This window comes from Melanerpes formicivorus, unplaced genomic scaffold, assembly GCF_026170545.1.
Source record: "Melanerpes formicivorus ecotype bairdi unplaced genomic scaffold, bMelFor1.0.p_v2 SCAF_46, whole genome shotgun sequence".
Taxonomy (NCBI): domain Eukaryota; kingdom Metazoa; phylum Chordata; class Aves; order Piciformes; family Picidae; genus Melanerpes; species Melanerpes formicivorus.
This window is the reverse complement of record NW_027142398.1, coordinates 5,363,079-5,390,886: the sequence shown is the minus strand read 5'-3', so window position 1 is coordinate 5,390,886 and position 27,808 is coordinate 5,363,079. Positions and strand designations below refer to the sequence as shown.

The window sequence follows — 27,808 nt, the reverse complement described above, 5'->3', positions numbered from 1 at the left end:
TTGGTGCCGTGGTGGTGTTTGGCTCCTCTCAGGACGGTGGGCGAGGGGAGAGCTCAGGGGAACCTACCAGCTTTGGAGGGGAGATGCCCCACCAGCAGACACAGTGCACGGTGTCAGGATGAAGTGGAAGATTTTGGCCAAGGCTCTGAGGATGGGCAGTTTTGGAGCCCCCCGGATCCCACTGTCACACCTGTAGAGCCAAGGAACTCCAGCATACGGACCCCTCTCAGCACCCCACAAATCATGAGACGCTTCCCAGAGCTGCTCTCCCACCTCCTGCACCCAGCCGGCCCAGAGCATCATTTCGGTGCCAAATGTCCTCAGCTCCTCACCCCAGCACTGGCAGCAGACCCCCCAGGATCTCTGTGCAGGAGGATTACACGACCTGACGCACCCCAGGCTCCCAAATTCCCCTTTGGAGGAGCACTCCCTGCCCGGGCACAACAGCAACCCCATGGGTGGGTCCTCAGAGTGTGGGACGGGGTGCAGAAGCCATGGGATAAAACACGGGGATGGTGGGGACAAGGTGCTGCAAGCCAGGAGGGACTGGGATGAATCCTGGAAGCAGGATGGGTGTCAGCAGGGATGTTAAGGGACAGGCAGGAGGGCTCAGCCCTGAGCATCCCTTGAGCTGGCAAGGAGCAGAGAGGTTTGGGGGTTCTCTGCTGCTTGCCCCAAGGCTGAAACCTTTGGAAGCCACACAGGCTTCTGTTCAGGCACAACAGGGTCACAGGGAGCAAAAACCTCGCTTTCAATCCCTTTTGCAATAAGAACTGAAATGTCTCAAGCAATTTGTGGCCTTAATCACTCTCTCAGTGTAACATTTCCTTAAATCGAATCAGCTGCTCAGCAGCACAGGGCTCATGAAACCAGCAAATCCTCCACCTCTGCCTGATGTTTTACAACTCAAAACCACACAGGACATGGCAGCTGGGGGTGGGTGCCTTGTCAGGTTGCTTGGGTTTGTTTTTTTTCCCCCCACAAGACAACACTTCCTGAGCCCCATCCCTGTGGGACCAAGTCCGAACAATCACCATGGCCAAACCTGGCCCCTCCACATCCCTCCTCAAGTGCTGACAGTGACAATTTCTAGCATGGAGACATCTTCACTCCTCTCCCTCCAGCAGCATGGAGGGAGGCAGGGACTGCTGTCCACACCTTGGCACAACCCACCTGTCCCCAGACGACCCCATAAGCATCCCCATGGCCACTTCTGCACCCTGTGGTTGAGCCATGCAGGTCCCTGCAGCATCCCTCACACACGCACGGAGTTTCTCCAGTCTCAGCAAAGGGAGATGCCTCATCCCCAAAGCCTTCCTCTGTCTGCCAAGGGCAAAGTGCCCAGGGAGCAAGCTGAGGCACCCTGCGCCCCGAGCCCTGTGCCAGCCAGGCGCGGGCTCGCACCTACCGATGCAGGTGACGCCATCCGAGTGCAGCAGGAACTTGACGTGGCAGCCACACTTGGGCCCCTGTTCGGTGTCGTCGCAGGTGTGCTGGCAGCCCCCATTCCCGTAGTTGCAGGTCACTGTGAGAGGTAAAGCACCGACTGTGACCCAGAGCCCCAGCCCCCCTCTTGCCCACCTGTGGGGAAGTGGTTTGGTGGCAGTGGCTTAGCAGCACTGGGGGGCCCTGCACTCTGGGTGAGCAGTTGGACTGCATAAGATCAGAGGTCTGTTCCAAGCTCAACAGCTCTGTGATTCTGTGAAGGGCAACAGATGCAGAGCCATGCATGCCAGAGGGCTTCAGGTTCAATAAACCAAGGGGTTAGGGCTTTGCAGCAGGGCCAAGGGGTGTCTGTACCATGAGGACAAGGTTAGGGGGCCCTGGGAAGCAGTGTCCCCATCCCTGGAATGCTCCTTACGTTTGCAGTCACGCTGGTTCTTGGTGAGCTCAAAGCCAGGGCGGCACTCGCAGGCGATGCCCCCCTTGGGGGTCTCCCGGCAGATGTGGGCACAGCCATGGTTCTTATTCATGCAGTTCATTCCTTCTGATGGAGAGAAGGAAGCAAAATAAAGATCCCAAAGCTCCCAAGGCAGTGACAAGATGTGTGGGGTGAAATGGGGAAGGGGAGATGGGGAGAGGATAACCTCAGGCAGTGCCACAAAAGGAGCACTTCCTGGCACAGAGCAGCTGAGGGAGGTGGACAAAGCCACCCTGGAGCTCTGAACCCTTGGTTTCCCTCACGCTGGCTTGGGGGAGACCCTGCTGCCATACCTTGGGGCAAGCATGGGGTGCAGAAGCTGCTGCTGCCCACCATCCCTGCCTGGCACTGACAGGAAGGAATGATGCAGTCCATTTTTGACAGACGAGGAGGACAGGCGAGCATGGTTGTGAATGCAGAGCCCCAGGCTGGCAGCCATGGCATTGTCCAAGGAAGAGTTTTGGGGAGCCAGAGATGGCTGCTGGTGGGGACAGCTCTGGAGCTGCTCTGCTGGGAAGAGCCCCAAGCCTCTGGAGGGTATGGAGGAATTAATAACTCCAGAAGGGTTCACATGCTGGCAGCCCCTGGGCAGTGATGGTTTGGGGAGCTGCCATTTCTCTCTTGCTGACCTGTCCACAGCCTTCCTCTGCCTTAGCCTCTCTTGGGGCATGGGGACACCCAGCTGCAGAAAGCTGTCTTCAGCAGATGCCAAGCAGGGCATTGTCAGGAGTTTATGAGGCATTTAACAAAACCCACAGCAAGCCAGGGATGGCCTCCAGGAGATGCAAATTGCCTGCTCAGGGCCTTTTTGTGGCAGAGGGAGGGAGTCGGCTCCTTTCCAGGCACTCCGTGTTGAGCCCACCATAGGGTGAAAGATGCCACTGTCAGGATGGGGAACTGGACAGAGCAGCAAGCCACTGGGCTGCCAAGAGCCTGGGGCAGGAGAAGGAGGAAAGATTCCATTGGAGTCAAGGGAAACACCAAGCATTCATAGGAAGGGGTTTCAAGGCCTTGTAGATGTGGTGCTGAGGGACATGGGTTAGTGGTGACCTGGCAGTGCTGGCTTAATGGTTGGACTCAATGACCTTGTGAGTCTTGTCCAACCAAAACGATTCTGAGATGCCACCTGGGCATAGCACCCTCCTCTGCTGCATGATGCTGGGACACAGCAAACCCCTGGTGCCTACAACTGCTGCCCAAGAAAGGAGCCCTTGAGCTTTGCACCTCCCTTAATCTTTTCTCTCTGTACAATGTCATCATCTGCTCTTGCACCATGTCAGGACCCTGCTTGTCACAGACTCATAGAACTGCTCTGAGATTGTCAAGTACAACCATCATCCCAAGACCTTCCTTTTGCTTTTGGGGACTCTGCTGTCATCTTTGGGCTAAGTGTGACAATATGCAGTGAGTCCTAACCCTTGGCCTCTCCTTACTAGGAGGGACTGGTGAGAGGGAGTGGCAGTGTCTCAGTGCTGCAGGAAGGGGCTCCTGGGATCCGTCCCACAGCCCAGCAGCTTTTCATCCCCTCTGCTGAGGAGGGAGAGATGAAAGCAAGAGGGATACTGAGAAACAGAGGAAGAGCAGAGGGAAAGAAGAAAGCATCCTGGCAGGGTAGAAGAGAGAAGGAGCTGGCAAGAATCCCAGAAAGAAGGAAGCAGCCATGGCTCTCTCACACCAAACACTTCTGCCTTGGCAGTGCCTGGGAGCCAGGTGTAAGTCAGAATGGGCTTGAACATCAGACCTCAGGTTGTCTGCAGCTCTCTGCCTTTTTCAGGCTCACTGGGGATCAGCTACAACCCTCCCACACCTCATCCTCAGCAGCTGATTGTGAGCCCAAGCTTGGGGACCACAGAGCTGCTCTGAGATCTATGTCAGGGTGCAGAAGTAACACAGACATCCCTGGACCAAAGACGCTCTGCAACCCTTCAGCTCAAAGCCCAGCACCTGCCACCCACTGCATGACCAGGGGTTGAAGCAGCTCCACCCCTCCTGGGCATACAGGGAATGGAGACATGGGAGATGCCACCATGGCTGAGCCATCCTGGGATGGGCAATGTTCCCTCAGAAGCTGGAGGGACCAATGCAGCTGGGAAGGAGGAAAGCAAAGCAAAACGCACTCGGCTGGCTTTACCAAGCAGTGAAGATAAAAATCAGCAGAGACACAAACCTCTCATTTCCTCCTATTCTTGCAAAAGAATTTCTCCAGACAGCAGCAATTTAGAGCTGATTCCAGGATGAAGGACTCAGTCCTGCACCAGGCCTGGCAGGAGAAGGGGAGCTTTGCAGGGTGCTGTGAGGCTCTCTGGGTACCTTTCACTTAACAAACCACTCTGGATACAGGATGAACGTCCTCCCTTCAGTGACACCGTGTGAGACTGAAGGGCCTCTGAGGGCTTTGTGCTGGAGGTGTTTTGATTACCTTGCAGCACAGGGAGAGAACTGCCCAATAAACACAGATGACAGTGGGTGCCCCAGGTTGGGGAGCAGCAGGCACTGACCTTCAGGACGCTGGATGCAGGTGTGTTGGTTGTCACTGAGGAAGAAGCCCTCCCGGCAGAAGCACTCATAGCTGCCCATCATATTGACACAGGTCTGCTGGCAGCCGCCATTGCCCTCTGAGCACTCGTCCAGGTCTGCAAAGGGAAGGTGACATGGGGTGAGTGTGGCTCTGTGGCATGCTGAGGGGATGGGGAATGGGGTGTGACAGATTTGCTAAGTAGCAAATCAGTTTTGCTTTACATCTGTGATCCCCCCAGGTCTCCCTAGGCTGTCTTGAGCCTGCAGGGGTCGAAGGCAAAACCCATCAAGGAGTGGGGCTCAGAGGCTGTGCATCTTCTCCAGCTGATGACAAAAAAGGTTTCATTGTGCAGGTGGGAATGCCAAACCGCAGGGAAAAAGATTCTCCTTGCCCTAGGACCCTCAAAGCACCCAGGAAGCTTGGCCAGGATGCTGGCTGTAGCCATTCCACTCTTCCAGCCCCTCTGAGCCTGCTGCTGGCTGGGGATGCCTGCACTTCATTAAGGGGATCTGGGAAACCTTAGCCCGGAGCAGGGATAATTTCTTACAAGGAGATTCAAATCCCTGGCAGCTCTGCTGCCATCCTGCCTGGTTTGCTTTAACAAACCAAGGCTGGAAGGGCCTCGAGATGTGCATCTGTGGCAGTGGCGATGCCTTCACCCCGGGCTGTTCCTGCTCCATCCCTGCAAATCCCTCACTCAGTGAAGAGCAAGAGCCCATCGCTCTCTCCAGAAGGGTTTTGGAGACAACAGTCCAGGCTCAACCCTCTGGTGCCCTGAGGTTCCAGAGCAGCTGAAATGCCAGGCTGAGGCAGAGACAAACCCCTGCTGCAGCCGCCCCTGCCCCCTCCACCCGCGGTCCTGGGGCTGGGGAGCGAGGGGCCCCGTGCCAAAGAAAACCTCCCCTGAACTCGAGCGTTGCAGAGCCGGCGGCCGAGGGGAAAGCTGAGCCCGACGGAAACACTGGAATCGAGCTGGGCACGTGCCGGGGGTTCCAGCCAGGGTCTCCCAGGACCAGCCTTCTCCCTGAGCTGCACACACCCAAACCCCTTGCTTCTGGGCAAAGCAACGGGTGGATGCCCTGCCCCAGACAAGCCCTGGTGGATGCTGCAAGCCTGGGGATACTCAGAAATCAAACCAGAGGCTGCAGCTCTGACTGGAAACTGCTATGGAAACACAGCACAGGAGCACCCTGGAAACCTCCTACCTTGGAAAGGAGGTGTTGAAACCATCATCTCACAGCTAGGCACCCACGGGACAGGCTTGGGCTGACAGCCAGGCTGCAGCCACAGACAAAAGAGACATCCTCTGTTGTGGCAGGAGGCTTGCAGCTTCCTCCAGGGCTCACCCCAGCCAAGCTATGTCCTGCAGATGCCAATAACTCTCTTCAAATCTTCCCACTTATATCAAGGGCTTAACGTCCTGCAGTTTCTCCTTGGAGCTCTGCACTAGAACGAGGAGGCAGCCGTTCAAACCCGATGGCTGAAACGAGACCCTGCTGCTCTAATACCTATTTTATTAAACACAATGGAGATGGGCAGAAGCCAGCAGGGCCCATGTCAGGACGGGGGCTCGAATTCCTGTCCTGGTTCAAAAAGTCGTCTGGAATGGGTAATATGGGAGCTGGTGAGCTCCAACCAGCACCCTGACCCGCGTTTGGCTCCGCCGCTCTCCATGGCGCCGGTAAAGCTCAGGCATGTGTGCCTGCTTTGCTCTGCTTCTGTTTCATCTGGCCAAGAGGGGATGCCTACAGGCAATGCACAGTCAGGATGAGGAGGAAGGAGAAAGTAGGAAACCTGCCCGTGTTCATCCTTGCTGCCTCCAGAGAATGACCGCTAAGCAAACCCAACTGGACCTCTGAGGATGTCTGCGTCCTCATCGGTAAAATGGGCTCCAGGTGCTGCGCCTTCACCATCCTTCTGGGAAAATAACGCGGCTGAGATGAGCCTCGCTGGGGCTGCCGTTCCCCCCGGTTCCCCCCTCACCCGGCTGCTCCCCAGCCACCTCCATCCCTCCCACTCCGCTCTCTAAACACATGACGTCTGCGGCTCGCCGTGCCCGGCTTTTCTTTCTTCTCCGGCTCATCCTCCCCCGAGAGAGGAAGGCAGAGCCGCCCGCGCCTCCTCCCAGCTGTGTAAATCTCCCCCCTCCCCGAGGAGGCTGCGAAGGTCCCGGTGATGGTGATTAATGCAAAGCGTATGTGGCCATAATCCCTTCCCCCTCCTCCTAGTGATGAGCTCATTAATGACCCCTCCGCAGACACTAATTACCACGTAGCACGAGCTGCAGGCGGGGGGAAGGCAGGCGGTTCCGTGCCCTGTTGATCCCACCCGTGGGTACCATGGGAGGAAGCGGGCGCCGGGGCGCGGCCAACCCCGGGGCTCTGCCGGGAGCTTTGGCTTGGCCGCGGCCGGATGGAGTTTGGGGAGGTGGGAAGCGGCGGGGAGGATGCGCGGCTGCTCCGTAGGCAGATGCTGGGTTTGTCTTGGCACGGGGATTATTTACCCAGTCCCTTCGCCGGTTCCCATCCCCACCGTATTTGGTATGAACTCATCTATTTTGGCAGGTGCAGGGCTGACCTCAAGCACGAGCGGAGAGGGCGGCAGGGCTCGGGTGAGCCCCGCTGGCCGCAGAGCAGAGCCGCCAGCCCGGCTGCTCGCTGCAGCAGGATGCGGCTTCAGGGAGGCTGTGGCTTGTGCTCAGCATCCCCGAACCCAGCCCTCCCCGCTGTGCCCTACCTCAGCATCCTCTAGTCCATGAATGGACACATGGAGCATTTTTTTCCCCAGCACAGAGCATCCTCCCTCGGTGTCCCCCCATGTCCCCTGCAAGCCAGCACAGCACGGCACATGTCTGCAGCTGGCTTGCTGCCCTGGGAGTGCCAACACCGTCCCCTGTCTCTGCAATGGGTCTGGTGGGGGCCGCCAGAGCTCAGGAAAGGCAGCCAGCAGGCTGGTCCCAAGGTGACAGAGTCATGTGGCCATGACATATCAGTGTCCCACCCTGGTGAGTGCCAGGGGCCTCTCCTTACCCAGGCAGTTGTGGCCATCGTGTGCCAGGTGGAAGCCATCGTAGCAGGTGCAGCGATAGTTGCCAGGGATGTTGACGCACTCGTGGACACAGCCTGCATTGTCTTCCCTCTCACACTCATCCACATCTGTGGGCAGAGGAAAGGAGGAGAGCTATGGGGCTGCCCTAGCTGAGGATGGACACAACTCACTGCATGGGTGCTGCTCTCCATCTCCAGCATGTTTGTGACCCAGTTGATATTGTGCCCTTACCTTTGCAGTGCCTCCCGTCACCGGTGTAGCCAGACTTGCAGATGCACTTGTAGGACTTGGGGGTGTTCTGGCAGATGGCATCGATGTGGCAGTTGTCAGTGCCCTCCACACACTCGTCAACATCTGCAAGAGAGGTGAGGGAAGCAATGGGGAGAGCCTGGGATGGAAGTGATGGGGATAACTGAGGGAGTGATGGGGAGTGACAAGGGAGTGATGGAGAAAGGCCAGGGAGAGATAAGGAGACCTGGGGGTGCAATGTGGAAAGCTGGTGGAGCACTAGGGAGAGGCAGGACAGTGATGGGCAGAGCCCAGGGAGCTCTCCATCTCCCCACTGGAGCCATCCCCACCTGAGGCAATGAAACCAAGCAGCCTCCAGCTTTTCAACCAGTCCATGAACCAGCAAGGCCAAAGAGAGCTGCCTTGCTCCTCAGTCGTTCTGTCACATCCAGCCCTGACACCACGGGCGATGGGCTCACTGTGGCACACACTGCACTGCCGGCACTGCTCCCGAACAGCACCACCTGTGTCCCCTGTCTCATAGGAGCCACCAGGGGACTCCTCGGCCCTTTTCCCATGTCTGATGATAGGAAACGCTGCCCAGGCGCCCGCAGTGCAGGCTGGAGCCAGCCTAAGCAGAGGTGAAAGTCTCTGTCTCCAATTAGCTGCTTCCTGAGCTCAGCAGTCACCCAAACAGTCGTCATCGCTGCTATTCTTAGGCGCAGGAATGTGCACGAATTAGCAGGGACCGCACTAAATAAACCTGGGAGCTGGGAGTGGGAAGTGAGAGGAAGAACGGGGGAAAACATCAAGGCTTCCTCAGGGCCACAGCCAAAATCCGTGTTGCCCTCATCCCCTTTTGCCCCTCAATCCACTGATCTGGGATGCAGCATCGTGGTACCCAGAGCACCCATTGTGCACCAGCCATGCCCTAGAAGGGCGACGCCCAAGGGTTTGCCCTATCAGGAGGCCACAGAGTGGAGGTTTTAATTATTTGTGAAGCAGATAAGTCTCCAGCATGTGGGGTGGAGGTTTGTGAGTACGAGGCTGCTCACCTGGCTGCTCTCTGCCTTCTCTGATCAGGCAGTAAGGGGGATGTGGTGCCCTGGAGTGGGCACATCCCTCACTGGCTGGCAGTGGTGCACAGCAGCTGGGTCTCCCAGAGCACCCCAGGCTCCCCACTCTGGCTCCACATGCATATGGGGAGGGTCAGTGCTGCTTCTCCTACACAGGAGATTCCCCTACATTCTCCATCGAGATGGTCCCACCAGGGAAGAGGGATATGAGGGTCCTCCAGCTTCCCTGTACTCAGTGAAGAGCCCGAGGCTGTGATGCTCTCAAACGCTTTTAAACAGCTGTTTCTCAGCAGCCCCAAGAACAGAATTGCACCAGGATGTCCCTAAAGACACGAAAGTTCCCTGTCAGTCCCAGTGGGATGGGGGCCACGGCCACAGGACTGCTGTCCTGAGCCTTGTCCCGGCCACCCCGGGAGCTGTGAGTCAGCGGGGGGAGAGCTCTGCCGGCGGCGGGGGGCGGCACGCGCCTGCCTTTGTCTAAATATTTACAGCCTGCATCATATTTGTTGCTTGACATTGGCCGTGGCCCACGGCCACCACGGCCTCCCGTGGGCTGTTAATCACTGGCTGGAGTGACCCACCGCGGCGGGGATGCTGGAGGGGATTGCATGGGGGACCGGCACCCTGGCCACCAGCACCCACAGCACCCAACGCCACCCGCCCTGCTCTGTGACATGCCCAGCACCCAGTGGCATCCTCGGCCAGAGGCTTGCAACCCATCCTGCACCGGGGGTGCCACAGAGGCTCGTGGGGGCTGTTGTCCCTTTGGGGAGCTGAGTGTGGTTCAGGTTTGGTTCCTCCCCAGCCAACCTTCACATGTGGCTGTGAACTCCATCCCTACTCTGGGGCATGGCCACCCCACACCTTGAATACTGGATTCTATTTTGGGACCATGACTCCAAGAAGGACACTGAGGGGCTGGAGTGTTTTCAGAGAAGCTGGTGAAGGGTCTGGAGAACAGGTCTGGTGCACCTTGGGCACCCACCCTGATGCACAGGTGGGAGCCAGCACCTGAACAGCTCAGTCCATTCATCATTCCCCATCTCCCTCCCCTGAAAACCAGGGAAAACACAAAGCATTCATCAGACATCACATCTTTGACATTTTCTCAGCCTTTTGCTGGAAATCTCCCTTTTTTGGGGGTTATTTTCTATTTCTTTTTCTTCCTGAGCCCTCAGGCTCCATACAATGACCCATGTCCACGTGGAGCCTTTCCCACTCACACCCCTGTGTGTTTTATCCCAGACTGGCAGGGGTTGGAAAGGGCCTCTGGAGATCACCCAGCCCAAGGCAGAGTCATCTAGAGAAGGTCACACAGCATTACAGTGTCCAGGTGGGTTTGGAATGTGCCCAGAGCTGGAGGCTCCAGCACCTCCCTGGGCAGCCTGCTCCAGGGCTCCATCACTCTTAAATTACAGAAGTTCCTCCTCACGTTCAGATGAATTTCTGAGGTCCCAGTCTGTGCCCATCACCCTTGTCCTGGCACTGGGCAACACTGAACATGGCCAGCCCCATGCTCTTGACACCCACCTTTAAAGTATTGATCAGCATTGATGAGATCAACCCTCAGTCTTCTCTAGGCTAAAGCTCCAAGTCCCTCAGACCTTCCTCATCACAGAGATGTTTCAAGCCCCTCAGCATCTCTGGAGCCCTATTTTTTCTCTCTCTCTTTCCCTCCCCTTTCCTCCTCCCCTTTCCATTCTGTTACTCCAAACTGCCTCTAACTTTGGAACGGTGACACAGTGGCAGAAGCACAAAAGAAAACATTACACATTTACCACTCTGTCATTTTCCCAGTGCTGGAGACATCATAAAGGTTACAGGATTGGGGGTGAAAAAAGGGGAGAAAAAAGTTTGTGTGTGTGGGAAGCATGAATAAATACCCTCTGCAGCATCCCAGGAACCATCCTGAGACTGGCAAAGATCCTCATTTCAGACTGCTGAAATTCTGGCTCCTCAGAAGTCTTCTTCAGGAATGATGTAGTGAAAGAAAAACAAACAAGCAAACAAACAAACCCAAACCAAAAAGCCCTCTGAAAACTGAAGGGTTTGCATTTTCTGTCCACACAAGCAGCGTTTTCCCACGCAGGGCGGCCAGCTGTTCCCACAGGAGAGCCTTCTCCATCCAAAGGAACGCAGGCAGCCATGCTGCAGGTACCCCAGCCTGAGGGATTTCATTCAAAGCCAAGCAAAGAGCTTTTTACCACAACCTCCTTTGCTGACATTCCCATCCCTCTTTGCTCTCTCCAGTGTGCCCTGCTCATCTCCCTGCTGGGGGGGGGTCCTTTTGAAGGCAAGGTCCCAAATGCAGGAGGGTATTTTCGGGGGGGTTCACCAGCCAGGATGCCCTGTAGAGCTCCATGAATGACACACGATGCCCATCTTCAGCCACAGTTCATAGAATGGATTCACACATTGGTAGGGGTGGAAAGGACCTCCAGAGATTGTTGACTTCAAACCCCCTCCAAAGCAGAGTAACCAAAGAGTCATAGAGGCACAGAAGGGTTTAGCTTGTAAGGCACCTTGAATTCATCCAGCTGCAACCCCCTGCCATGGCAGGGACAGCTCCCACCAGCCCAGGCTGCTCAAGGCCTCATCCAGCCTGACTCTGAAGTCCTCCAGGAAAGGGGCACCCACAACCTCCCTGCTGCCCTTCTTCACCCAAAGTTGCCCAGATTGGCCCAAAGCAGATGACAGGGATGGGCACATCATGCCCCAGACCTGAGGGGTTTTGCACCAGGCAGGGAATTACATCTCAAGGAAGATGCTGAGTCCTGCTGGGGACCAGGGTTGCTACTGACCTCCAGAGGCCCCTGCTCCCCACCCTGTCCCATCTCCTGACCCAGCCGTTCGCTGGGACCAGCGAGGGCTGGTCAGAAGGCAAAGAGCACCCTGGGCACGGCTGCCAGGCGGCGCAGGGGTTGTGGTGGGGGGCAGGAGCTGCGCTTGCCCCAGGCTGTGATCTGATTCCGTTGTGGGTGGGATTTTCCAGGCTGGCTGCTGGGCCCCGTTCCGCTCCAGCTGCAGCTTTCTTCTCCATTTCAAAGGCAGCGCAGGCAGCTGGCTGCTCCGCACTGCCATTTGGAGCTGCTGAAGAGCAGGGGGGGATCGCCCAGCACCCCCAGCCGCAGCACCCAGCAAAGGGTTAGACCGAGGCTGGCAGTGCAGGTGGTGGCAGAGCCCATGGGCACCCCGGGTGCCAGGCCTGTGCCCTGCCCTGCGGTGTTGGGCGATGGTGAGTGGGGATAAAGCACAGCTCATGGATTTGGAGAGTGTGGGCTGAGGCTCTGCCCTCACTCTCTTGTTCTGTTGTAGATGACAAATAACACACAATAAAAGATGGTTTTATCCAAAGGCTGAATGTGCAAACAGGTTCATGGAATGGTTTGGGTTGGAAAGGGCCTTAAAGGTCATCTGGTTCAAATCCCCCTGCCATGGACAGGGACACCTCCACTAGACTGGGTTGCTCAGGGCCCCAAGTCTGAAGAGAGGGCTGAGATGGAGCAGTGAAAACCAGCCAGAACCCCCCTAAAAGACCAAACCCACCATGACATTTCTCTATTCTTGAAGCCCTTCAGCTTCTTCCTTCAAATTAATTTAATTCCTGGTTTTTATACAGGCACAGATAGACATTAGCAGCCTGCCTGTGCGGGGCTGTGTGTAGCTGTTGGCAGACATGTGGAGTTTCCATTCAGCCTTAAAGCCAAATTAAAGCTTTATAACTTCAGTAGCCCCTTTTAGCAGGGCATTAATAACCACCTCAGACACTCTGCTGCACTTTATTAATCATTTGTTCACCTGGGCGACGCAGGCAGGACAGGCTCAGGGCACGGCCAGGGGCTGGCCAAAGGGGAGGAAGATGTTTTGTGGGTGGCTTGGTGCCAAATTGGCCAAAGATCATAGGATCACCGAATCATCAAGGTTGGAAAAGACCTTGAAGAGCATCAAGCCCAAACACTGGGAAAAAAAAAAAAAACAACAAAAAACAAAGGAAAAAGGAAAAAAAGCCACAGCATCTCCCCAGGGGAAGGGTTGATGGGGGTGGAGGGGGCTTCAGGAGGGGCTTCATTTGGGCTGCCTTGAGCCACCACATGTGAATGGAGCAACAAGCCACCACGCCTATCATGCATCCAGGCTGCTCCCAAGCTGGCAGCTCCTTGGGCTCACTCAGAACCAAGTCCCTACCACAGCTCTTGGCCATGCAGAGTGATGGAACAGGATGAGGGACAAGGAACCACAAGCTGCAGGGGGGACCGGAGGGGGTTCCCAGTCTTGTGGCCCCTTTGTTCCATACCCACACCCCACTATGCCCCCCTCATCCCAGGTTTTGCTTCTCCAAAGATGACAGCACCCCACTAGGGTATTTTTTGTCTGCCACTGACAGTTCCCAGTCCTTCAAGGACAGAGCTGGGTTGAGTTCCTCATCCCCTGCATTCATCCTGATGAAGCCCAGATCTGGCATCCCCTGGTTTGAAAACATTCTCTCCATCCCCATCCTACTTCCTTGTGCCAATCCTGTTTGCTTCAGTTTCGTTCATAGAATCACAGAATCCTTTTGGTTGGAAAAGCTCATCCAGCCCAACCCTTCTCTAACTCTACCAGGGCTGGGGCTAAACCGTGGCCCTGAGCACCACACCTCTGCAAACCCCTCCAAGGATGGGGATTCAGCCACCTCCCGGGGCAGCCTGTGCCAGGCTTTGAGAACCCTCTCAGCGAAGAACTTTCTTCTAATGCGCAGCCTAAACCTCCCCTCGTGCAACTTGAGGCCATTTCCTCTCATCCTATCACTTGTTACTAGGGAGAAGAGACCAACACAGCATCATGGAATGGTTTGGGTTGGAAGGGTCCTTTCAAGGACCTTTAGGTCATCCAGCTCAGCCATGATTTCCCCGAGGAAAGTCTGATGCCTCACACCAGCAGCATGCTCATCTCCCAGGGGCATTGTTGTTGCTCCTTTGGCTTATTGGCCTGACCCAGCCCTGCCTCACAAAAACTCAGGCCCAGGCTGTGTTTGTTTTCAGCTGGGGGAGCAGCTAGCACAAGATCTCAGTGAGCAAGGCTGAAGCGAGGCCGGTCGGGCGTCCCCCAGCGCCGCAAGACAGAGCAAACTTTATTTGCCGTCCCAGACTTCTCCTAAAGCCTCCCAGGGGACTTGCAACTTTGAAAGTGAAGGTTAAGGTTATTCATGCAGATTTTTTCCTAAATGGATTGCTCTGGTGTGACCATCTGCAAAGGGAAAAATCCCTGTAAAGCTGAGAGCACTGGAAATAAAACCTGGGCAGTTTGGAGACAGCAGCACCCCTCAGTGCTGGAAGACTCAAGGTGTCTGCATATTTATCCTCCTGTTGGCAGTTATAAAAAACCCTCTTCTTGCCTCCTTCCTACCTCCCCCCAGCTCCCCTTTTTAATCTCAGCACAGGCATGTTGGAGCCCTCAGTCAAAGCTCTCCTTTGAACTGCTGCACGCTGCAGTGTTTACAGTTTTACATTTCATATTTCAGAGGGGTGGAGGGGACAGGCACAACAGTCACACACTGTGACTGCACGAGAGGGGAGGAAAGTGGAGGCCAGGGGGGAGGAGGTTTGGTGGAGAGGGGAGGGCAATCCAACAGCATCTCCAGGCTGCAATTGGAAAATTTTAGCCTCCTAACCAAAAATTAAACATATATCCATAACCCCCTGAAGGCTGGCAGCGTAGATCTGCAGGTGCATCCCCACCAATGCCTGCCCCATGGGATGGAGGCTCCCTCCCTGGCTGGCACTAGCCAAAAGGGCTGCTTTTGCTCACAGGTGACTACTGAGCTGGGCTGGGGCTGGGGTCCACTCAGGACCCATCACTGGGTGGGTGGATGGGGCTGTGGGAGTGCCAGGGGATGCCAACTGGAGCACCAGAGTCCCCCAGGTTGTTGCTGCATCTCCTTCCCGGCCCCATTTCCCTGGTCCCATCCAAGGGGATGTTCAGCCCAGCTGCAGGAAAAGGTGCTGAATCCTGTGACGTGGCTCCAGTTACGGGGGTGCTGCCAGAGGAGTGAGGCAAGGGCAGATCCAGGCACTCCCTGGTACAAAAAAAGGTGCAAATCTGCCAGCCCTGGGGCTCCATCCTCTCCAAGGCCAACAGATGATGGGCAAGGACTCCATTCCACTGAGAGTAGGAGCTCAGGACAGACTCTTCTGCCTGGCAGGCTGTGAGATGGACTGATGGGTTAGAGGATAGGACTGGGGGTGGCATTATCTGTCCAAACCCAGGAGAGCTGTGGGCACAGCAGCTTCTTGGGGATTTTCAGGCAGCTTGGCATGGGGACCACAGGGAGACTTCATCCCAGCTTAGTGTGTCAGGAGCCTCCTCGGGGGTTATTTGGATTTACATGGTCAGTTCTCCTCTTGAAAGCATTCCTAGCACTAAAGTGACCCAATAACCCTGCAGGGTCCTCTGGGAGGCACCCTCCAGGCCTGGTGGACAGCTCTGCTAAATCCTTCCTTCCCTACAGACTAAACTTTCTAGAGTAATTCAGTGTGAGAAATGAGCCAGCGAGCCCCACCACGGTGTGATGTTATCACAGCAAAAGCAGCCCCCCCAAGGAGACAGGAGCAGTCCCCAGCCATGACAGCCACTTGGTGAGAGTGGCTGGATCCTGGAAGGGCCAAGGCTTTGGTGAGGGCAGTGAGGCGATGTGTAGCCCTTTCTTGGGGCATCTCCCTTGCAGTTTCAATACCAAGCGGGTCCAGCCCTGCCCAGAGCCCTCACGTCTCTACAGGCACCAACCTTCACCTCTCCATAGCTGCCTCTCTCTCAGCAGCCCACAGAGCCCACCCAGCAGCAGCATCTGGGTTAACTCTCCTCCACAAAGCCCCCAGGTGCAGAGCGTTCAGAACCCCCCGGGTCTACTCATTGCCTTCACCAGGAGGAGCCAGCCCTGTCCCAGGCGTGCGGCGGTGATTACCCGGCGCAGGATTGAGCTCACCTCTCTCCACCCCCACTCCTTCCCTGAAGGGATCTGTCAAGTCTCTGCACGATGGAATTTTACTTTGCTATTTTAATGCAATTCTGGCTCAGGCTTAAATGGAACTGGAAACCAAAAGGCCTTAATAAATAAATATTATGATAAGAAATGAAAGCAATGCATACACTCGAGATAATTTGAGGGGGGATAAAAACCTAAGCATTCCTTTCTGAGCCTACATCATAAAGCTTTGCAAGAAGCTGGATGCTTCCTTACCAAACCTTTGCCCTGGAAAATCTCCCTTGTGCTTGCCCAGGCTGCCCTCCTGAAAAGTGTCCTATTGTTTTAAAAAGACTTGAAGCAGATAAGACAACAGCCTTGAAATTCCTTCTGACTCGGTCGGTGACAGGGCTCGGGGCACCCATGTGTGTGTGGCTGAAATGTGCCTCCAGGAAGAGCCTCGGGGCCGCCCTGCGCTCCGATGTTCCTTCACACCTTATTCCATCTCACCCTCCGCAGAAACAGCAGCTCCTACAACAGCCAGAGCCGAGGCTGGGCTGGGAGAAACCTTACACACTGCTAAGTGCCATAGAGAAAAAAGGAGCAGAAGAAAAGCCAAGAGGTTGAACAGTAAGTGGTGACCGAAGGATGAAAACCCCTTCGGAGACAGGCAGCAGGACCACGCACACAGGGCTGCATGTGTGTGGAGAGACCCGAGCTAAATATAGCGGTGCTACAGAAAACCTGGAGGGATGGAGGGACCATACAGAAAGCTCCGTGTGGACCTTTGTGGAGAATTCCAGGCTTGATACTGGGAGCCACCGGTGAAACAGCAAAGCCTGGAGCTGGTAGTGCTAGGACACGTCTCTTTTCCTCCCCCCCTCCCTATAAACAGGGAATGAGTTTCCCTATCTATTCAGGTTTTCTTTGCTTAGCTCCCCGAAGTTTTTTTCCAGCCCAAACCCTTCCAGCCCAGCACTGGATGTTCACCCCCTGCCTGGGTAACCCACACAAGCGCAGATGCAGGCTCCCAGCACCAGACACCCGCTCTGCTCTCCCTTCGCTCTCAGCCAGACTGAAAGCAGCCCTCCTTGCCCACACTGCTCTGGGTGTTATCCTCATCCTACTGACACCTGAAAACCAGAGGAGCCCCCCCGAGCCCTCACAAACTCATCCAAATAACAGCATTTGCCCTGTGATAGGTGCAGGCTTTGCCTACCCTCATTTTCTACACCCTTCACCTCGAGATAAGAGTCCGAACCAAACAAACACAGTGTGAGAAACACAGCCCCAGCAAGAGTTCACAAAACCCAACCCCAGGCAGAGGCAGAGGCAGGTTTAAAATCCCCTCCACTGTTTGTTGTTATTGCTGCTAATTCTCCAGCCTGCTGCACAGAAAGCCCCAGCTCTAAGGAGGGAGGTCCGGCTGCCCAGCACACAACATCAAACAGCAACCCTTCGAGCTGGGAAGAATTTTCTCTTACCTTGACTGGCTTTATTTGCCAGCGTGTTTCCAGAGTGGTGGAGAAAGAGAAGGATGGAAAATCCAGCAATCTGCAAAGCTCCCATGGCAATCCCAGTCTGCATGGAGGAGTGGGGGCAAGACAGGGGGATTCTAGTGCTTTAAAAGAAACAAGAGGCTGAGCATGCAAAGGGAAATCAAGAGGAGGAAGGGGCTCGCTCCTTGCCGTGTGTGAGACAGAGGGAAGGAAGGGAACTGAACTGATGGAAAAAGCTGCTCTGGGTTCAGTTTGGGGCTCTTGGTGTTGCTAAAGAAGAGAGTGAGGGAAGGAGACCCAGGGCAGTTGGAGGAAAGTGGACTCTATCGCCCTCTCTCTGGCGGCTGCTCTGATCCTTGCTTTTTTTTTTTTCCCTTAAATAATCCCAGCCAATTCCAGTTTTGCAAGAGAGCAGCAGCAGGAGCAGCAAGCGCTGGAGGGGGGAAGCAGGCGCCTTGCCCTGGTGCTGGGGACCTGAGAAAGGGGAGTGGAAAGGAGAGCCCCATCCAAGCAACGCCCTTTTTCTCCCAGCCCTTTCTTTCTTTCTATTTGGCTTTGGTTACTCCTTCCCGGCTCCCCCCTCGCACCCCCAAGGCTGGGCTTTGCCTGCAGGAATTTACAGTCTGCGCTGGAGGAGAAGGGCCAGTAGCCATGGAGACTGCTTCCCTGGGAGCAGGGAGGTCAGGCAGAGACCATGGGCGATCAATGCATCAATGCAAAGCCCCCGCAACCCCCAGACCCAGCCCGCACCTCGCAGCCCCTCGGCCAGGCAAGGGCTCGGGGTGGTGGGGAGGGGAGGTGGGGAGGGTGAGGGGGGTGGGCAGGGGAAGGCAATGAGTGGGAAAGAAAAGGGGAAGGAAAAATGTATCGGTAAGGAACAAAAAGAGTTTGCAGATGGCACCACCTGGCTGGGCTCGGCAGCTGTAGGAGCGTCTTGGGGTGCTGGGTTGGCAGAAAGTGGGACTGGAGAACAGCTCTGCTGTTTGCAAGAGAGAGGTGGGGAGGGGGAATGGGAAATAAGGGTGGAAGGGGCAAGAAAAAGACCTTTCTGAACCATTCAAGGTGGGTGGGTTTTTTTTTTGCTTGCAGGAGCCTCTCGCAGCCTGGCCCCCTGCAGCCGGCATCCCAGAGCACAGGGAGACCCTCTGCCACAACCCGTGGCTGTCCCTGCACTGAGCTTGCTGCCACCATCTCTTTCCTGGGGGTGTTTCTGCTCCCTGAGTCATGTGAGGCATCACCAGCCAGGAAAATGCAGCAGGAGATAAGGCTGAGAGCTGGGAATGTGGCTGGGGGGAAGGTCTGTGGTAATCTCACCTGTCCAGGGCTGTGGGATGCCATGGCCCCAGCAGTCATCCTGCCCATGGCATCCCCCATGGTCCTTCAGCCCACCGTGCTGCTTCTGCAGCCTCTCCTATCCCCTTTTGTCCTGATAACCCCTAAAGATACAATGAAGGAGGCTGGAGGTGATGGACAACATCCAGCTGAGCCAAGGCACCCATGTGGAGACGAGGGGAGGGATTGCAGCTGGGAGGATGATGAAGAATCCCTTAGTCCAGTGATGCTTTCACGGGACAGGGACCTTCCCCGAGCAGGGGACCTGAAGGAGTAGGTCTGCTTTAGACAGGAAGATGCTGGACAACTGGACCAGGAGAGCAGCACCTGTGAAAACTGGGAGCTGGATCTTCCCAAAGACAGAGGCCAAGGGCAAGACTCCCTCCTGGCCCTGTGGAGCCATCCCACACCCATGGAGCTCTGCCTGCTGCCAGTGAGTCCCCCAGACAAAGCACTGAGGTCAAAAGCCCATGTAGGAACCAAATCCAGGGCAGCAGAAGACCAGCATCAGCTGGAGGACAGATCCACAGACAGGTCCCTTACACCCAGTGCAAATCTCCAGGGTTCAAATCCATGTTGGCATGGTGAAGCCGGAGCCAGGGGAGTCTGAGTGGCCCTTATCTTACCTGCTCCTACACCAGAAGCTCTTGGGGATGAAGGCTGCTCCTCTTGGAATGCAGTGCCAAGCAGGAAGGGCCTCTGGACCTCGCAGCCCATGCCAGTGGGGTGTCCAGCACCCTCCTGCGACCATGAGCTCAGCAGCTGTGGCAGCACTTTTCTTTCAGGCTGGGATTTGCTGTGCAAACACAAAGCTCTCTTAGGGCTGTTTCAAGAGCAGACTCAAAATGCCCTCAAGTCTCAAAATACAGAGGCTCTGCTCACCTGCCCTGGTCACCACACCTTGGAGCAGGACATGTTCACATCCCATCCTGTGATCCTTTATCATCACAGGCAGAGGCAGAACGCCACAGACCTCCTTTCTTTTGTTCACTTCTCTAACCTGTCTTCTAAATCTGGAGGCTGATCTCAAGGCACGAGGGACAGGACTCTCAGCGGTGCTGATTTATAACCCAGCTGCTAAATTACAGGTTCACACATCAGTACAAACAGCCAGAACCCAGCCCTGAATACACAGCTCCATGTGCATCACAGCACTCAGCGCTGGCAGCCGTACGGCAGCAGCCAGGGACCCGGCAGGGACCCAGCAGGGACCCGGCAAAACCTCACTCGGGCCCAGACTGCTGGGCTGGGGCTCTGGCCAAGTGCTGCCCATTAAACCTGTGCCTTGCTTTTGAAAGCAGGTTGATGGCAGCATTGGAGAGTGAAGGGCCTGACCCCCATGTTACAGACTCACTATGGCTGGAAAGGACCTCCAGGACCATAGAATCATGGAATTGTTTGGGTTGGGAAAGGCCTCCAAGACCATCCAGTCCAACTATCAACCCAATACCACCATGGCCACTACACCCTGTCCCAAAGTGCCATGTCCATGTTCTTGGACACCTCCAGGGATGAGGACTCCACCACCTCCCTGGGCAGCCTCTGCCAGTCCCTGACCTGGCACAATTTCAGGCCATTTCCTCTCCTTCTATCACCTGAGACTAGGAAAAAGAGACCAAGTCCCACCTGGCTCCAGCCTCCTTTCAGGGGAGTTGTAGAGAGCAATGAGGTCTCCCCTCCTTTTGTCCAGACTAAACAACCCCAGCTCTCTCAGCTGCTCCTTGTGAGCCTTGTTCTCAAGACCAACCATTATCTGCCAGGGCCATGGCTGCACCATATCCCTGAGCACCATATCCAGATAGCTTTTAAATACATCCAGGGATGGCAATTAAACCACTTCAACCCTTGCTCCTCCAGCAGGGTTGCAAAGCACCACAGCAAGGCAGTGGGGCTGGGGTGAGCTGCTGATGTTCAGAAAGGCTTTAAAGAATTAAATATAGTGGTATTTGCAGCGCCTCGTTGGGTGGAAGGGGGGCCAAGGGAGGTCCTGGGGTGACACACCATGGTGCCCCTCTGAGCACGGGGCCATCCCCCTGCCCAGCACACAGATGGAGAAAGTCAGGCAGCTGGAGATGCCCGAGGTCTCAGAGGGAGTCTGGAGCAAGGGCCATGAACCACACTGAAATCGCTTGCAGGACAGCCTGGTGCTCGGGCCCCGGCGGCTCCGTACCAGCTCCTGCTGCCGCGGCACGGGGCTGGCGCGGGTCCGGCCCTGGGAGCCCTCTCTGGAGCCATCAAAGGCATCAGGACAACACTGCCAGCCCTTGTCGGGGGTGCACAAGTGCGTGCGTGCGTGCACACGTGTGTGTGTCTCGGGCAGGACAGGAGGTGGCAGGACTCTCCTCCCCGCTGCCTCCACTCCCCGTTGCGCACCTCTGGGCAAAATCCATTTGCTGTTGGCTCCACGGAGGGCCAGGAGGTTTGGTCCATTGTGCTGCGGCGCTGAAGAGACGGCGAGGGATTGTCGACCATGCTGAAACGGTTACATGGGGAGTAATGAAAATTTACTGCACCCTGCCCTGCTCCCTAGCCAAGGAATAAAAGCAGAAAGATCACAACAGGCATTTTTTTAATTTGCAGCAAAATTAAAAGAAGAAGGGATCCGTGCTGGCAAACAGCAACCACAGCCCCAGATCAAAGCCGCTGCCTCCTCTCGGCCGGGGCTTTAAGAGGCTTCTGCAGCTACAGGGATGTTTACACAGGGAGGGAGATCCATACATTGTGCTGTCTTGATGCCGCCTCTCCCCCCCTCATCCGGCAAAACATTCCCTGGGAGGCGATGTGAGGTCATTCCTAGCCCCTGCCTTGTTTTCCTCAAGCTGCAGAGGCTCCAGGGCAAGAGGCAATTCATTTCCCATTAGCACACACACATTTGCACTTGGAACTCTCCCATCTACGGTTTGCCAGGGGACTTTGGGAAAGATGGGGAGGGGGACACCAGCCCTCGCCAGTTTGTTATTGCATTCCCAGAGGGAATTCCAGCAGCTGGGGCTGCCGGGAGGGTCAGTGGCTCTGGAAAATCCACTGGGAAAGGACACGGAGCTGGGAGGCAAGCTGGCATCCTCTGCAGCCCAGCCACGATGTTCCTGTGGCTTCCACCACTTTTATGACGGGTGGTCTCCAGCTCAGAAGAGAATAGACTATTTATAAAAGCAGAGAGGAAAGCTCCCTATTCCCAAGTCGGGAAAGCTCTCCAGCCCCAGTCCCACAGCAAGGGCCCAGGCATGAGCACCTCAGACAGTCCCCTGGCTGCGTCTCTCATCTCCCCACACTACAATTTTATCAGGATGGCTCCAAGGTGGGTAAAAAAGCACCAGGTCCCACTCAATGACTGCCTGTCACCCTGTGACACCTTTTTTCCAGTGTCACAGAGCTTCCCAAACAGCTGCCTGAGGAGAAAGCTCTTGTTTGTAGTGCCCAGGCTGCAGCAGGAGGTGACACAGGCTGAGGTGACCAGGAAGGTCGATGGCAGCGCCAGGAATAGCCCTGCTGCCAGCTAACCACTAACCACACTGATCCCAGAATAAGGGTCCCTTTTTCCAGCTGGATTTATAACAGCTTTCCTGGTGACATCAGCTCTTACAGAAATAGGCAGGCTCTTATTCCAGAAGAATTCCTGGGCACTCAGCTGGAGTGGGTACAGCCACCCCGGGGTGGCTGTTGCAGCACACTCGCTGCATGCTCCCTGGGGCTTTTATCTCCTCCTGCTCTGCCATCAGCATGGGCACCTCAACTGGCAGGTCCTTGTCAGGACATGGGTGGAGAAGGAAGGGGCTTTGGGTGGGATTTCACTAGGACAGGTTTGTTGTCGAGCCCTGGCCCAGGTTGCCCAGGAAGATGGTGGCATCATCATCCCTGGAGGTGTTTCAGAGCTGTGGAGATGTGGTGCTGAGGGCCATGGTTTGGTGGTGAGCTGGCAGTGCTGGGTTTATGGTTGGACTCTCAGGGGTCTTTTCCAGCCTAAAGGCTTCTGTGAGCCCATGAATGCATTTTGTGTCCCACACAGGTGAACGGAAGCTCTGAGGTGAGGCCTGCGGGTACAGGCTGCTGTGTCACATCACACCCACTGCCTGCACAGGGCAAACCCATGTCCTCTGCCAGCGCTGCAGCTGGCCTTGTGTTGGGCTGTACTGGGTGCAAGCAGCTGTTTGCCACACCCACTGGAGATCCTGGGGCCAGCACCCACGGCAAAGGTTAGCTCAGCACCTGTGACACCAGCCTCGTGTTCAGAGGTGGCCCTTCTCTCCTTCAAAATAGTTTGGGAATCTCGGGGACAAGCCCAGCCCCCCCGGGCGGAGGGAGCCTCGTTAGCGGCTGGGTGTTTCCGTGCCGCAGTGAGGCAGGGGTTATTTGCCTGCCCGTGTAAGATGTCAGCCCCTCTGCCCCTTGCGTTTCCATCCACAGCTTAACAAGGCTGCAGCTTGTTTCCAGAGGCGCAGCCAGAGCCCGGCCGCTGCGGCAATATTTTGTTGCTTACACAAATGTCACCCACGGAGCCAACACCACCTTGGGGAGAGGGGTGGCAGGGAGGGAGAAAGGAGCGGGGAGGCTTTTCCACCCCACCCTTTTATTTTCCAAAGTGCTCCTCCAGGATGCTGGAGGCACAGCTCTGAAAACCCTGGGGGTAGCAGGAGCCTTCCACGCAGGAGCCGCTTTAAAGCCCTGCTCCAGGGCACTGACCTGACCAAAGGCATTCGCTAATTAATTCATTCTTCCAAGAGACTTAACAGCCTCTTGCCTTCGGAAACCAAGGCGAGCCCGAGCCAAATCCAAAGCCTGCTGGAAAACACGGAGAGACCCTGAGCGAGGGCAGGAAGCTGCAGAGCCGGGAGTGGGCTCCTGCCCGGCCGGTGTCAGCCACCGGGAGCCGGCACGGGGCAGCCGGCCAGTGCCAGCTGCCTGCTTTGCTGTCCCCTGCACGGTTCCTTGGTGCTATTTTTGTGATAGAGGAGGGACAGCAGAGCCTGGATGAGACAAGGGGCTCCCACCTCCCTCAGCTCTCTGCTCAGATGCTGGTTTGGGGTCTCTCCTGTGCTGCAGTGGCTCACCCCAGCTGTTGGCATGACAGATGCTCCGACAGTCCTCACTGTCCTGTTGTCCTTGGCACACTCTCCAGAGGATTCCTGGTCCAGTGTGATCTCAGCACAGCTCACCCACCCCCCACCCCCCCCGATCTCCTGAGTGTGGCTCCCAAGATCCACCCCAGGCACATCCTAGGATCCTTCCCCACCGGCACCCCCAGAAGCTGGGTGATTTAACCCCACACATGCAGCTCTGGTGAACCCCCGAGCCCATCACCAGCAGAACAAGGAGACCCCAAAGAATGAGGCTCCCTCAGCACCACCAGCTGGGAAAGCCCTGCAGGATCTCCTCCATGATCTTGCACCAGAGCAGTTTAGCAGAACAGAGCAGCCTCAGTGTGCCAAGGAGCCCCCAGCCACCCCGGGGCAGCTGGAAGTAAGATGCCATTATGACCTTTCTTTAATTTAAAAGGAACTTCTTCACCTAGAGGAAAGAAAATCTCCTTCTGGGATGGCCAAGGAAACCACACTGGGATTTTCCAGCTGGGCAGGACTGACTGTTTATGGGCAGAGGCTTCCAGAGGCAGAAATAAATGGCTTGCTCTCAGCAGGTTTTCCTTTCTATATTTACCCTCCCCTGAAATGAACATTATTGCACACTGCCACATTTATTCCTGCTGATCAGGGGGCAGGCAAAGGAACTACCCAGCCACAGCACGTCACAGAAACTGCTACTCTGCTGTTTGGCTGGGGCAGGGGCAGGAGGGAGTCCCCTGGTTTTCTTTGGGCAGTACCCAGGTCCTGCTTACAACTTCCACTGCAGCTCAGCATTCCTGCTTGTGGCTGCTGGGAGCTGGAGCCTCTCTGGAGCCTTCCTGGAGCTGCTCTGCCACTGCCTGATGAGTCTCTGGCCCCCTCCCCATGGCTCCTGAGCATCCCGGGCCACAGAACCATGGAATTGTTTGGGCTGGAAAAGGCCTCTAAGAATGCAAAAGAAATTCTTTAGAGTGAGGGTGGGGAGACACTGGCACAGGTTGCCCAGGGAGGCTGTGGATGCCTCCTCCCTTGGCATGTTCAAGGCCAGGCTGGATGAGGCCTTGAGCAATCTGGGCTGGTGGGAGGTGTCCCTGCCCACGGCAGGGGTTGGACTTGGATGATCCTTAGTGTCCCTTCCAACCCAAACCATTCTGTGAATCCATGAAAGGGTGGAAAGGGTTCCCCTCCCCATGACACAGGAGGAACTGAGCTGCACTGAGGCTGCACAAGAAGGCTTTGCAGGGCAAGAAAGCACAGCCAGGTCTCAGGTGAATGCGCAGACCTGAGACATGTCTCTCCAAACCCTCCCGGGTTCCAGTTTCCACTCTGGGTGTTTCCCTGCCTATTCTCAAGGTGGGAATTCCCTGCAGATGCAAAGGGGGATCTCTCCCAGGGACTTGGCAGGCATGAACCATCCTCCTGATGTGCAACATGGCTGTAAAAACCCTAACAAGTCCTTTCTGACAAGGAGCCAGAGGGGCTCAGCCACTGCAGACCAAATCTTAACATGAGCCCAGCCACTCAGCTGTAAAATCTCTCCTAATCCCAGCCCTGGGGAGAGGCAAGGGGATCACCTGCCTCTCCAGGACGTGGCCCACATCACATGGCTCCTTGGGTCACGCTCGTGCCCACCACCACCTCCAAATCTGGGCTTGACCTCCAATTTACCTTGAAGTTCATTAACTAACGATGCCAACTGCTTTGGCACCCCGGCCAGAAAAGGGGTTCACAGTGCCCCAGAGAGAAGAGGGGGATTAATCCTCTGCTGGCAGCAGGGGGAAGTCAGTCAGGCATGGACTTGCTGTGGGTGGAAAAGCCCTTTAAGATCCTCCAGTCCAACCATTCTCTAACTCTACCAAGCCTGGGGCTAATCCATGGACCTCAGCACCACATCTCTGCAACTCTGAAACCCCTCCAGGGAGTCTGAAACCCCTCCAGGGATGGGGATTCAACCACCTCCATGGGCAGCCTGTGCCAGGCTTCGAGAACCCTTTCAGTGGAGAATTTTCTTCTAATGTCCAACCTAAACCTGCCCTGGTGCAACTTGAAGCTATTTCTTCTTGTCCTATCACTTGGGAGAAGAGTCCAACCCCAACCTGGCTCCAGCCTCCTTTCAGGGAGCTGTAGAGAGCAATGAGCTATCCCCTCAGCCTCCTCTCCTCCAGGCTGGATAACTCCAAGTCCCTCAGCTGCTCCTCTCATGAGGGTCATTAGGTGCCAAGCACAACCTTCAAAATGACTCCTTGGATTTGGGCAGCAGGAATAAACCCAACCTTGCTCTGTTCACCTGGGACAGGACCTGATGTGTTTTGTTTTCCCAGCTCGAGCTTTTTCCCTTCGGAAAAGCCTGTCCTGGTCAGAGCAGCAGAGCAAAACCTTCCCCAGTCAGTGGTTCTAAGAGCATTTGTGTTAATCCAGATTAACAAAAGAAAGCAATTTAGATAAACCACATTAAGCCAAAAACACCTTTGAACTTTTTTTTGCTTTGGAGCAGGATCCCTCCCTGAGCACTGTGTGTGGTTTGGGCCTCCCTGTACTGCAGCCTCACCGGAGCCAAACGCTCCACCAAGTCAGAATCAGGTCAAGGCAGCAGTTGTGAAGATGCTCCAGAGACAGGGAACCAGCACTTTGCGCGTGGAATCCAAACCCAGCTCTGGGCCTGGGGGTGTCTGATGGGGCAAGGATCATCTCCCCAGCTCTGTGTATGTCTCCCAGTCCTATCTGAGCTCCAGCCATGTTGCCTATGTGATCAGGAGCCAAACCTCTCTAAGCCTCAGTTTACCCAGCACCGCCCCACCCCCTGAGTATGCAGCTGAGGTGAGTCTGAAATGCCCCAAGAGCAGGCACTGGCCACAGGAGGTTGGGCAGGGCCAGGGATGGTCCTCACAGCTCAAACACATGCACTATGGCCAAGGTAGCAGGAGCCAGCTCATGCATGTGGGATGCCTCATGGAAAGGTCAGACACCACCTCAGGAGGGGGAACTCACAGCCTCTGCAGCTGCTGGTGGAGCGTGCAGTGTGCCACAGACACACACCTTGTACCCCCATGCCAGAGCCACCCCCACAGCAGGCACTTTCTTCTCTGAAAGACTCAAAAATCCCAACAGACCCAACCCCAAGGCATCCTCTCACCTGGACAAGGTGGACAACACCACCTCATTGCCCTGCAGGGAAGCTGGGAGCTCCTCGGGATCCAGCCGCCTGCCCAGCACAGGAACAATCCCAACTCTGTCTGCTGGCCAGGAGCTCCTGCAGAAACAGCTTTGCTGGCTGATGGGGCAGAGGGAAACTGCCTTCCCCTCCACACCCTCCTGCAACACCTGCTAACACTTTTTGCCCTGATTTTCCTCCTCTGAGGAGGAAATTTTCTAACAGAGCCAAAGCTGTAGCTTGTAAGCTCCAAATCCCCTCTGTTTTGGAAGCAGGGAGCTGTGACAGCAGCTGGGGTAGGGTTTGGGGTTGGGCACAGACAACCTTTGGTGGCTGGTCCCAGCTCATCTCCCAGCTGGATGCTCTGTGCTCACCAAGCTTCACTCCCAGGAGGTTTGGAGCAGGGCACAGTGGACGTTTGCTCGCAGCTGCCCGTGCTGGCACAGGGCTGTGCAAACAGTGCCTGGCTCCGCAGCCGGGGTGGCTCTGCTCAATGAGGACTTTCAGGTTCCGGAGGCTTGGACAAACATCTCAGCTCCCACACAAAGCCTCCATCCTCCCTCCAGCTGTTTCTGTTGGAACCAGCAGGCACTTCCCACCCACTGCCGGTGGGGCTGCAGGAGCTCATCTGTCCCACCGGTGAGGATACTGCAGCCGTGGAGCAGCCCTGCTCCTGCTGGCACAATGGGAGCCTTGGAGCCTTTCTGGAAAGCTGAGCCCTCCCCATCAGGCTGCTCTGGTTACCTAGGGGAGCTGCTTGAGACACAGCAGGGACACAGGGGCTCTCGACCCCAGCCCTGGGGGTGTTGGTCAACAGCTGTCTGAAGATGAGCCAAGCGTATGCCCAGGTGGCCAAGAAGGCCACCAGCACCCTGGCCTGGATCAGCACCTTGAGTACCAGGTTCTGCTTTGGGGCCCTCTCTCCAGAAGGACATTGAAGTGCTGGGGCAGGTCCAGAGAGGGCAATAGAGCCTGAAGGTCTAGAGGAGCAGCTGAGGGTTGCTCAGCTTGGAGAAAAGGAGGCTGAGGGGAGGCCTT

At 56.0% G+C, this 27,808-nt stretch overlaps 1 protein-coding gene across 6 annotated transcripts in view; it reads right to left on the bottom strand.

Annotated features, from left to right (window-relative positions):
- The window catches only part of SCUBE3 (signal peptide, CUB domain and EGF like domain containing 3), a 37,176-nt gene extending 19,475 nt beyond the window's left edge, over positions 1-17,701 (bottom strand). For 4 of the 6 annotated variants that reach the window (XM_068159844.1, XM_068159845.1, XM_068159848.1 and 1 more), the window contains exons 1-6: positions 17,216-17,701; positions 7,719-7,841; positions 7,469-7,594; positions 4,420-4,554; positions 1,862-1,987; positions 1,409-1,525 (exon numbers count right to left, since the gene is read on the bottom strand). In XM_068159844.1, coding sequence (XP_068015945.1) covers positions 1,409-1,525; positions 1,862-1,987; positions 4,420-4,554; positions 7,469-7,594; positions 7,719-7,841; positions 17,216-17,318 — 730 coding nt within the window. In that variant the 5' untranslated portion in view covers positions 17,319-17,701. The remainder of the gene's footprint in view (positions 1-1,408; positions 1,526-1,861; positions 1,988-4,419; positions 4,555-7,468; positions 7,595-7,718; positions 7,842-17,215) is intronic. The other 2 variants (XM_068159847.1, XM_068159849.1) reach the window with 1 other exon arrangement.
- Between the last annotated feature and the right edge of the window lie 10,107 nt (positions 17,702-27,808).